The sequence below is a fragment of the Hyla sarda genome, chromosome 1 (assembly GCF_029499605.1).
Source record: "Hyla sarda isolate aHylSar1 chromosome 1, aHylSar1.hap1, whole genome shotgun sequence".
Lineage (NCBI taxonomy): Eukaryota > Metazoa > Chordata > Amphibia > Anura > Hylidae > Hyla > Hyla sarda.
In genome coordinates this window covers 418998513-419010876 of record NC_079189.1, presented here as the reverse complement: position 1 = coordinate 419010876, position 12364 = coordinate 418998513, and the positions used below count along the sequence as shown (strand labels likewise).

General features: G+C 44.3%; 1 protein-coding gene across 1 annotated transcript in view; it reads right to left on the bottom strand.

Moving 5' to 3' along the window:
* SGSM1 (small G protein signaling modulator 1) overlaps nucleotides 1-12364 on the bottom strand; it is a 376300-nt gene that overhangs the window by 22537 nt on the left and 341399 nt on the right. The window contains exons 21-24 of the mRNA XM_056528949.1: nucleotides 10909-10991; nucleotides 9355-9464; nucleotides 8085-8181; nucleotides 2933-3100 (exon numbers count right to left, since the gene is read on the bottom strand). Of these exons, the coding sequence (XP_056384924.1) occupies nucleotides 2933-3100; nucleotides 8085-8181; nucleotides 9355-9464; nucleotides 10909-10991 (458 nt within the window). The remainder of the gene's footprint in view (nucleotides 1-2932; nucleotides 3101-8084; nucleotides 8182-9354; nucleotides 9465-10908; nucleotides 10992-12364) is intronic.

Sequence of the window (12364 nt, the reverse complement as noted above, 5' to 3'; positions counted from 1 at the left end):
ATGGGTCCGTAGGAGACACCGAGCCTTAGGGTCCTTAAGGCACAGCAGGGCAGTTCTCCACATACCGCACCCAGCAGTGGGGTATCGGAACTGCAGCCACCGATACAGCAGCCGTCAGACACGTGACAAACTGCAGAGGAAACCATGCAGACCACTGTCTGGCTTACTGGTATGGGTCCTGAAGACACATCGGGTCAGTCCCCCATATACCACACCCAGCAGTGGCGTATCGGAACTGCGGCCACAAACACAACCACTGGGAGTTGTGTGACAAGGCAGAGGAAACCATGCAGACCACTGTCTGGCTTACTGGTATGGGTCCTGAAGACACATCGGGTCAGTTCTCCATATACCACACCCAGCAGTGGGGTATCGGAACTGCGGCCACGAACACAAAAGCCGCGAGTCGTGTGACAAAAACAGAGGGAACCATGTGGACCACTGTCTGGCTTACTGGTATAAGTCCAGAGCAGAGACATGTCATCAGACACCTCGCACAGCAGTGAGGTACCGGAACTCCAAACGCGGATACCTTACCGTCTGACTGACTGGTATGGGTCCCTAGTAGGGAAGGGTTCTGCCTTCGGACGCCTCGCACCAGCAGAGAGGTACCGGAGCGCCAGCCACTAAGGTGACAGGTGAGAGATGAAAAACAGGCGAGGCCACTGTTTTGCACAGAGATACGAGGATTAAACCCTGTCCACACAGGGATATTGCCCTGGAAACCTAGTACCGGATGAGAGGCTCCGGAGCACTAGATGTTTAGCCTATGGAGAGGGGAGCATATAATAATAAATGCTACGAACACCCCTCTAGAAAGGGTGGCCGGCAGACATGACAGATAAGGAACCCCCAAAAGCGACTGAAGTGGCTGTCAGGAACGCCAAGAGCGTCTGACAGGTCACCATCCGGGGTAACGGAACAAATGAAGCAGACCCGAACGCAGACCCTAAGCATTTAGGACTGCAGATTTCAAACTGAAAAGAACAGATATTGTCGGCCGGCCAAAGGCTGCAATAGAAATAGGGGGTAATACGAAAATTAGGCCACAAAAAAAACCCGCCAAACTACACTAACCGATCAGAGTGACCTGAACCTCATCTCCAAGGCTGTAATTTAAATGTACTGTATAGAAAATCATCCTGCAGGATGACTGAAGGAAACAATACAAGCATGGCCAAAAAAGGCTGCAGTAATGCGAGATGGCCACCAGTGGGAGCCAGAACCCAGGCAAGGGAGGGTGAAAACTTTTTTTTTTCCTTAAAGGGTTACTCCGCCCCTTTGGATAGGGGATAAGATGTGAGATCGCCAAAGTCCCGCGAGTTCGCTCTGTGCGTAATGACGGGCGATACAGGGGCTGGAGCAGCATGACGTCATGGCTCCGCCCCTCATGACATCACGACCCGTCCCCTTAATGCAAGTCTATGGCAGAGGGCGTGACGACCGCCATGCCCCCTCCCATAGACTTGTATTGACGGGGGCGGGCCATGACGTCACAAGGGGCGGAGCCGTGACGTAACTATGCTCCGGCCCCTGTATTGCCCGTCATTACGTGCAGAGCGATCTCGCTCTGCGCAGTAATGATAGCGGGGTGCTGCAGCAGCGATCCCCGGGGTCCCCAGCAGCGGGACCCTGGCGATCTGACATCTTATCCCTTATCCTTTGGATAGGGGATAAGATGTCTAGGGGCGTAGTACCCCTTTAAGAGCGTGCGGGAGCCCCCAGAAGCAGTGACGGCGGAGCAGTGCGCTGAGAAACTCCTGCAAGCCGCCACACTGTGCAGGGTTAAACACGTGAACGGCCCGAGCGTGAGGGGGGGTTGAGTTCCCGACGGGCCACGTCATCCTAGGGAGACCGACGGGGCTGCTCTGCTACGGAGCATCAATGACCCACGCAGGAGAAGGGGCGGAGCTAAACTCGGAGAGGGAACCCGGAGGGGAAGCGCTTACATGGCCCCACTTGCAGCCATGTTTAATCAGAGCGTGCGCAGGCACGGAGAAGAAGGGCGGAGCCCTGAGCCGCCATGACCCCCGCACCCATTAAGCTTGGGGGGTTACATACTTACCTGAAGACGCCAGTTCCTTATACTAACCCTCAGGTGTCTTCAACCAGCTTATGGCCGCGCTGCATTATAGCAGGCTACAGATAGCGGGGCGAGCAGGGACAGTGGGGGACCCGGACCCAGGGTACAACCTCCAGGCGCTGGCCGTTGGCGGGAAGGGGTTGACTGTGCATACTCTATGACCCGTGCCGTTAGCCGCATATGGGGAAACAGGCAGCGCCATGCTCCTGTCGCCCCACCTGAAAAAGGAAACAAAAGGGAATAAAGAAATCTAACTAAACAGCCCTTACTAGAAAATAATAAAAAGACCAGGTCTGGAGAGAACCAGACCGTGTCCACCTCCTAGCTGACACTAGCTAAAACTGGTTGCCTCACTGCAGGTGGGCGGGTATATCCTGCCTGGGAGGAGATGACTTTTTCTTTTTCCTAGTGTCAGCGCCTCCTAGTGGCAAGAGTTAGGTGTCCCCCAATGAAGAGCGACCGAGAAAACTAGTTATAAAGTGTATCAGATTTTCTTGAACATGCCTAACAAGCTAGAATTGTCTTTAACTCTTATTTTCCCCTTCTACCTACAATTACAATTTTTTTTCTTTCAAACTTATTTTTGTTCCCTTCATTTGTTTGGAGTTATTAGTTGGGTTTTACTTTCATGATTAACCAGGTTCTGTTTTTTGGTTCATATAAGTTTTGGTATACTGATCATGTCTTAAGAATAATATAAAAAAGCAAAGCTAGTCTAAAATATTCATGAGTTTCTCCAACCATTAGAATTCTTTATCTCTAAATATAATGCAATAGCTGTAATATCTACAGATTCTGCTGTTGAAATGGCTTTCATGGTGCAGTATAAATTAAATTCATGCTACTCACCGTTAAAGAACTTTATAATATCGGTAAAGTCCATATTATTTTCCAGAATAATATCACGATAAACTTCCACCAATGCCAATGCAATGAAGAGGACAAAGTGGGAAGATGACACTTGTTTAGCAGCCCAGATGGTTTCCCATACTGAGAATACATCATCATACACCAATTCTGTGACACAAGAGGGATAGAATTACAGACAGCCACAAACATTACTTTGATTTGTCATTAAAGGGGTACTCCGGCCCTAATACATCTTATCCCCTATCTAAAGGATAGGGGATAAGATGTATGATTGCGGGAGTCCTGCCGCTGGGGACTCCTGCAATCTGTCACTGCGCACCCAACTTTGTGAGCTCTCCGCAGCACTGGAGGCTCCCAGTGTGTAGCGTCACGACCATGGGCCGGAGTATCATGCCCCCTCCCATAGACTTGAAATGAGGGGGCAGAGCGTGACGTCACATGGGGGCGGAGTCATGACATCACACTTTGCCCCCTCAATGCAAGTTTATGGGAGGGGACGTGACCCCCGCGATCATACATCTTAGCCCTTTAATATTGCGTGGCTTCGGGCTTATAAATGATAACTCGTCCCTGTAAATCAGTCCTCTATAAAATAACTGTTTTATTATTACACTTATTTATTACTGTTCAAATAACGATTCTTTTATCAATAGTGAAGACACACTGGAATTTTCCAACAGATTTTAAAACATACATGGTCACTTTCAAAGGTAAACCGACTTCCCTGCCTCTTTATGCTGCGCTAAGCCCACCATAACTCCTCTTTTACTGGAATTTCTATGAGTGAGAAGATAGATATTGTTTTATTTCTGTTCACCCACACTATAACCCAGTGGATTGGGTTTAGTGCGGGTAAACCACCTGTCAGTTTGCCTTTTTATTAAAGTATTAATGTACAAATGCCACAAAGTCCTGCCCAGAGTGTGGATATTTGCTGGGGGTGTTGGAATCAGGAGCCTACATGATCATAGATTTTCCCTTAAAGGGAATGTGACCACTAACTACCAAGAGAAAAGTGGGCAGCACCTATAAGAAAAGTACTAGTCTGCATGGCAATTTTTTTTTAAAATAAAATTATGCCAAGAAAACACTATGCAATAAAACAAAAAAAATAACTGAACATTCCATAAAAAAATTATGGAATTTATTTGGTTCATATATAAATGGACATCCAGTAAAGTGTTGGGACTCCATGCATTCTGCTGTCTCTAAAAGCTTCCTCATGAGTCCTGAGACTCCTAAACTACACATTCATTTAAAGAGAATGGCTGACATTTATCAATGTCTTTAGACAGTTTTTTGTGTCTACAAAAGGCGCAAAAAAGGCGCTAGCAGGGTTTATTTGCGCCTCTTTTGCGCCTTTTGGTTTACAAATTTCTGCAGATTTTGAGTTGCAATCCACTGATTTTGGTAATACACATGATATGGAAGGGTTTTATGAACTGCGTCTTTTTGCGAAAAGGTGCAAAAAAGGCGCAAAGCCACTGAAAAGTCTCTAAAACTACACCAGCCCAGACTAAGCTTAGCTTTTTGGTGTATGTGAAGAGAGAAATTTCAGAAAATGTGTACCTGCAAAAAATGTATCAAATGTTCTGTGACCATTTAATAAATTTGGTGCTCCTACACATTACCAACAAACAACAAAAAACGTGGTCTCAAATGGCTGGAGGTGCTCAACCCCAAATGCGGTTGTGCATTTATACTGGGGGAGCAGATCCTGCCCTTGTAGTCCATTGCTAGGGGCGATCCCCAGCATAAAAATGCATACAATGGAGGATGCCTGCAGCGGACTACAAGTGCCACAATAGAATCCTACACCAGATAAACGGTGTGGATGTGTAACAATTAGAATACAATACAGGAATATGGGTGCACTACTGTGGTAGATGTAAACAATACATTGGCTATCCCTCAACACTGATGTTAAAATTGAGACATTCGCCAGTGTATCCTTATATACACTGTATGTAGAGCCCGCACACCAACGCCAAGGTTTCTCAAATTGGTGCGAGACCTAACGCTAATCCTACCTGTGCTTGATAAGCAGAACAGGGGCCAGTGAGCAATTACGGCAGCATTCGGTTGACTCACAACTTCCTTCCAGATACCCTCCAGCGTGACTGAGCACACATGCAATGGGAGGAGGGAGGCAAGCTGCAAGCCCCACCTGAGTTGGCTATTATGGGTGCCTGGCCTCACAGGTGCTACCTTAATGCTGCCTTGTAGATATTCAAGGCGCATTAATGTTGGAGTTTACACACCTCCAAATTTAAAATTTAAACAAACAACAAAAAACGTGGTCTCAAATGGCTGGAGGTGCTCAACCCCAAATGCGGTTGTGCATTTATACTGGGGGAGCAGATCCTGCCCTTGTAGTCCGTTGCTGGGGCGATCCCCAGCATAAAAATGCATACAATGGAGGATGCCTGCAGCGGACTACAAGTGCCACAATAGAATCCTACACCAGATAAACGGTGTGGATGTATAAACTCCATATGTTAATGCAACTTGAACATTTTCCAGGCAGCATTAGGGTTGCACCTGTGAGGCCATGCACCTATATCAGCCAACTTGGGTGGGGCTTGTAGCCTCTCTCCCTCCTCCCATTGTATGTGTGCCCAGTCATGCTGGAGGGAACTGGGAGCAGGCTGCATGTCGACCTAGTGCTGCTGTAATTGCCCACTGGCCCCTAGTTTTTGCTTTATATGCACAGGTAGGTTAGCGTTAGGTCCCGTGCCATCTGAGAAACCTTGGCGTTTGTGTGCGGGCTCTGGTGTGTCCTTTATATAAGGATACACTGGCGAATGTCTCAATTTTAACATCAGTGTTGAGGGATTAGCCAATGTCATTGTATACATCTACCACAGTAGTGCACCTAAATTTCTGTATTGTATTATTCTAATTGTTACACATCCACACCGTTTATCTGGTGTAGGATTCTATTGTGGCACTTGTAGTCCGCTGCAGGCATCCTCCATTGTATGCATTTTTATGCTGGGGATCGCCCCTAGCAACGGACTACAAGGGCAGGATCTGCTCCCCCAGTATAAATGCACAACCGCATTTGGGGTTGAGCACCTCCAGCCATTTGAGACCACGTTTTTTGTTGTTTGTTTAAATTTTAAATTTGGAGGTGTGTAAACTCCAACATTAATGCGCCTTGAATATCTACAAGGCAGCATTAAGGTAGCACCTGTGAGGCCAGGCACCCATAATAGCCAACTCAGGTGGGGCTTGCAGCTTGCCTCCCTCCTCCCATTGCATGTGTGCTCAGTCACGCTGGAGGGTATCTGGAAGGAAGTTGTGAGTCAACCGAATGCTGCCGTAATTGCCCACTGGCCCCTGTTCTGCTTATCAAGCACAGGTAGGATTAGCGTTAGGTCTCGCACCAATTTTAGAAACCTTGGCGTTGGTGTGCGGGCTCTGGTGTGTCCTTCATATAAGGATACACTGGCGAATGTCTCAATTTTAACATCAGTGTTGAGGGATAGCCAATGTATTGTTTACATCTACCACAGTAGTGTACCCATATTCCTGTATTGTATTCTAATTGTTACACATCCACACCGTTTATCTGGTGTAGGATTCTATTGTGGCACTTTTAGTCCGCTGCAGGCATCCTCCATTGTATGCATTTTAATGCTGGGGATCGCCCCTAGCAACGGACTACAAGGGCAGGATCTGCTCCCCCAGTATAAATGCACAACCGCATTTGGGGTTGAGCACCTCCAGCCATTTGAGACCACGTTTTTTGTTGTTTGTTTAAATTTTAAATTTGGAGGTGTGTAAACTCCAACATGAATGCGCCTTGAATATCTACAAGGCAGCATTAAGGTAGCACCTGTGAGGCCAGGCACCCATAATAGCCAACTCAGGTGGGGCTTGCAGCTTGCCTCCCTCCTCCCATTGCATGTGTGCTCAGTCACGCTGGAGGGTATCTGGAAGGAAGTTGTGAGTCAACCGAATGCTTCCGTAATTGCCCACTGGCCCCTGTTCTGCTTATCAAGCACAGGTAGGATTAGCGTTAGGTCTCGCACCAATTTGAGAAACCTTGGCGTTGGTGTGCGGGCTCTGGTGTGTCCTTCATATAAGGATACACTGGCGAATGTCTCAATTTTAACATCAGTGTTGAGGGATAGCCAATGTATTGTTTACATCTACCACAGTAGTGCACCCATATTCCTGTATTGTATCCTACACATTACCAGCATACAAACAAAAAGGTGTAGAAAAATGCTTCACATACACCTACAATGATAAATGCAGGCCTATGTGTCATCAGAAGATGACCAATTGTTTAAACCAATTTATATATTAAATTGACAGGCTGTTCACCTGCACTAAACCCAGACATACAGGCTTATAGAGTTGGTGAACCAGACTACAATGAGCTATCACTTACTCAAATCGGTGGTCCCGTTCCAATGATGCCCATTGTATTTGCCTCCATTGCTAATAGCTGGCTTTGCGCAATAGGGGCAGGACACGGCTTGCTGGATATGCCGGGTCCCGCCTCCATTGCGTAAAGCCGGCTCTGGGTGTGCTATACTTTACACCGGGCTCTGGGAAAGCTATACCTTGCACCCATGTATTGGGTTTCGTGCAGGTAAACCAGCTGTCAGTTTAGCTTTAAACATATTTTTTTTAGAATTTGTGGTGATGTGTTTTCTAATTTTCCAGTTTACTATCAATAATGTAAAATAATCCTAAATTATTTCAGGTTTTTTCAGCTACTAGGTCTTAAACTTAGCTAAAAATTCCTGTTCTTTCTGTGATTATATTATGAGGAGGTGGAAAGTGATTAGAACAGCATTAGAGTGAGAGGTGACACCAGTGTATAGATAAAGCTCAGCATCCCCGTTCCTGTGGAATGACCTCTTCTCAGGTCACAGAGCACATCCGGACACTTTTCCTTTTAATGTGAATAAGACAGCTCCTGTCTTTAGTTGCCATGTAGCTTGCTGTAAAGCATCTCTCTAAATTCTGTTAAAAACTGCTCAGGTAAGATAGCAGTCCACATAATAATGTATAATAAATCGAATTTAAAATATTACAATCTAGCTGATAAGTACCCTTTAAATTGAAAATCAACTGCACTGAGTTCTGTTGTGTATTGAGGATCATTGCTCACCTCTTTTGAAGTCTAGAAGGAACCAGCGGTAACAAAAGTAGAAGTGAGTATAGTCACCATTTTGATGCATCAGTTCAAAAAGCTCTGAATCCAGAATCTTTTAAAAGAATAAAGAGATTAATATTTATAATATCTAAACATAAACTCAAACAATAAACTAAAAGAGACATGCTGAGAATACATCATCATACACCAAAAAAAGACCTGTTTGAAAAAAATAAATAAATAAATAAATAAATGTTTTAGTTTCAGTCTCTAATCAGTACCAATCAGGATAAAGCAAACTCCTTGTATTTCACTCATGACAGACACTGCATGGTATTGCATTAAGAGAAAGAGTTAACAGAAACAGGAGACAGGTGCCCGATATACGAGAGGAAAAACGCTTCAGTAATACATCCCACAACTAAATCACCTGTTCAGTCAGAAGCTTTTACTTTTTAGGTCCTATGAATTACCCAGCTGTATACTTCCTGCTATAAACATGCTCATTATACCATGAGGATGCAGTTTAATAATTTATTGCCAAAGTATATTAGAAAATGCCTTTTCTGTTATACACAACTATAATGCAGAGAATAAAATAATAAAGGAGAGGATTCTGTACTGTAAATGATCAAAACTTGTAAAATGTTGTCACATCAGCGAAGGTGCCACTGTGGAATCAGATGCATGATTCTTAAGGTGTTCTCTGCTTTAGACATATCCTTCTTGCTAAAACTTCCTGAGATCAGTTATAATCTTTGGAGAAACCTGGCAGTACGAATGCAATTGCCTTGCAGCGCCACCACACAGAAATTAGGTATTCACAGTATCCACTGAAATAAATTGGTTGTCTGTGTAATTAGGGCAGGGAAGGTCCTGCACACTAAGAGATGCTTTTTGTAACTGCTCCAATATAACCAAGAGATGAAAAACGTGGAAAGTAACTCAGAATTCTCAAAGAGATTATATGAAAATGTATTTTCAAAAATGTATGTATGACCCCTTTAACGATCAGGAGTCTAGATAACCTGGGAGACAACTATTGCAGCTGTTACTTTGACACTTTTGTAATGCAGAAGCAGGTACAACACAAAAAGTTAAACAGATTTTTTAACTAATAAGCAGATATAAAAAACACAATAGATTATCCAACTAGGTTTAGGCTTTACAGAGATAATCCTAACAGAAAAGTGTGACGGGATTGTTTTGTACCTTACTCTATGCCATGTGAATAGTGGCATGATTTGCTGTTTTAATGAAGTTTCAGAAAGTTGGTAAAGTTTACCTGTATAAGAGACCTCATGTTGGCAAAGTGTGTATCCATAGCACCTCCATGGGGAAAGTTCTGGTTCATCCTCTTCATTAGTTCTGTAAAGCAGCTAAATGCCATGGCCTCTGAGGGGAAGATATTTAAAGGAAATTAACTATTAACAAGTTTAAATCAGGTTTTTATGTTAACCATATTTTCAAGGATTTTTGATTATAGTATAGTTTATAATAATTCTGAAATCTTGCACTTTCCATTCTGGTCACTAGCCCTAAAACTAAGCTGAGACTTCCTATTCTGTACAGAATTTCCCAGTATTGCCTTTTCTCTAAGAACAGACAGGAGTACAGTGAAAAAACTGTAGAGTGAAAGGTCAACAGAGGAGGAGACAGTGGCTTTTGTTCCACTTCATGCACATTGCTATAAACATGTGCATTACATTATGACATCACTGTGCATAAGGGAACAAAAACAACAACTATTTTTTGTATTCGGATAACCTTTGCAATGTTGTTAAACACCGTTATTTACAGGGGTTGTTGTAGTAGTTATTCATTAGGGAATCTTGCAGGCATCCGAATAAATATGCTTTTAGAGGCATTGTAAGCTGAAATAGGTCCAGGCATGACCATAGGGGCTGCTTTTCGGCAGTGGTAATCTGCTCTGTCTATAAAGTTCATCTGGGAACATTGTAGTTGTACCTAGGAAACAAAGTCCCGTAGTCCCATGAACAAAATGCAGTATGACAATGATACAAAACCCATATAAAAATCACCCATTATCTACTTAAAGGCTTCTGAAAAGCCCTAATTTAATATCAAATAAAAGACTGTGGGTAGATCAAAAGTGCTGTACATGCAAGACAACTAAAGGAGATCAAGAATAAAAAGTGTTTGTTTTGGCTATAGCAACCAATTAGATCACTTTTGTCGTTTTCAAACCTTCTCTAAAAATAAACAACAACTGACTGTTTGCTATGGGCAACAATGTTGTTCTAACAATTTTTAAAGGAAAACTGTCAGCCTTTTCACCCACACTAAACCCAACAGGAGTCCAAGGAGAGGGGGTCACTTACTAAAATACGTCCAGTAGGTCCTGAGATATGTCCCGCAGAAGATCCTCTGCTAAATTCATTTAATCGTGCACAGGGGCAGGGCTTCGCCCACCCAATTTACATATTCATTGTCTGTGACTCAACTTCACTAGGATATAAGGGGATGAGCTCCCCCACTCAATTTACATATTTATTGTTAGTGACTCCACTTCACTAGGATTTGGAGTCACAGACAATACGTGAATTGAGTGGGCAGAGCCCCGTCTCCTGCGTGCGTTTCACAGAATTTAGCAGAGGATCTTATGGGGGACATATCTCAGGACCTACTGGACATATTTAAGTAAGTGCCCCCCTCATTGGACTTCTGTTCACCCACACTATAACCCAGTGTATTGGGTTTAGTGTAGGTGAATAGGCTGACAGTTTTCCTTTAAGTATGTATATGTAGTATGTATACTATGCTAGGTATAACAGAACAAATTACAAACAACAATTAGGCATTATAATAAATAGCATACCATCATCCAGGATTACCAACAGAGGAGCCAGCAAATCACACATTCCTTGCACATAGCCAATCTCAATGTGCTGCCAGACATAGCTAAAAAAACAATATGCATAATGTCATCAGCATAAGTGAAACAATTAACCTACAGAAAATGATGAAACTTTATAAAACGTATGTTTAATTTTTTTTCTTTAAAGTGTACCTGTTGTGTCATCTGAACAACATTGTATGTATATTTGTATTATACAGTGGTTAAAAAATGTGCATATTTTTGGGTGAAAAAATGCTGTCTCTGCAGCTATTGCATGTGTATCTCTGTGAGGAGTCCAAATACAGGAAGTGAGGGCAGGACAAGCAGGGCTCTGTGCATGCTCCTGGCTTGTCAATCATGTGTGAGCCGGGAGCATGTCATAGAATCTCAGTGCACAGATCTCTGCTTATCCTCAGTGCAAAGAGCCCTGCTTGCCCACCCTCACTTCCTGTAATTGGACTCCTCACAAAGACACTCAGACAATAGCTTCAGGGACAAAAATATACCGTAAATATTTTTTAACCAATGTATATTACAAATATGCATGTAATGGTATTATCTACATTATATCAAAAGTTTTTGTTGACAACAGGTACACTTTAATAATTTTTACTGAAATGTTCTAAACTTTAACAAAGGAAACAGAACAGAGTGCAAGAATAAAGATCCTGCAGAAAGAGCATCGAGCCCTTCAAAATGGTAAGTCAAAACACAAAACCTGTGGTAAGCAGGGTATAAGTAGTGCTGGGCGGTATACCGGTATGAACCGGATACCGGTTTTCTTTTCTCCCACGGTATGGATTTTTGCCCATACCGCTATACCGGTCGGGCCCCTCCCCCACCCTCCGAGTCAATAAAAAAAATTAAACTTACCCGTAATGGGGTGGTCCGGGCCATCCATCCTTCCTGTAGTGTCCGGCGGCATTCCGGGTGGAGGGTGAACCGGTCCGTGCTGTCCTTCTTCTCCAGGGGTCCTCTTCTCCACTCCAGGCAGGCTCCGGCGTAGTACGCTGCATAGACGCCGCTACGCCGTGACGTCAGGTGCGTCGCTGCGCAGCGGCGTCTATGCAGCGTTAATAGGCCGGAGCCTGCCCGGAGTGGAGAAGAGGACCCCCGGAGAAGAAGGACAGCCCGGATCGGTTCACCCTCCACCCGGAATGCCGCCGGACACTACAGGAAGGATGGATGGCCCGGACCACCCTCCCCGGACGGTCCCTGCAGCAACTGGGAAGGTGAGTCAGGGTTCTGGGATGGACAGGGGTCTGTATAATATACTATATCTACAGTAGGCCCTCCAGCTGTTGCAAAACTACAACTCCCAGTATGCTGGGAGTAGTAGTTTTGCAACAGCTGGAGGCACCCCTAGTTGGGAAACACTGACCTATGCTATACACTACTATATAGTCCAACATGCTGGGAGTTGTAGTTTTCCAAC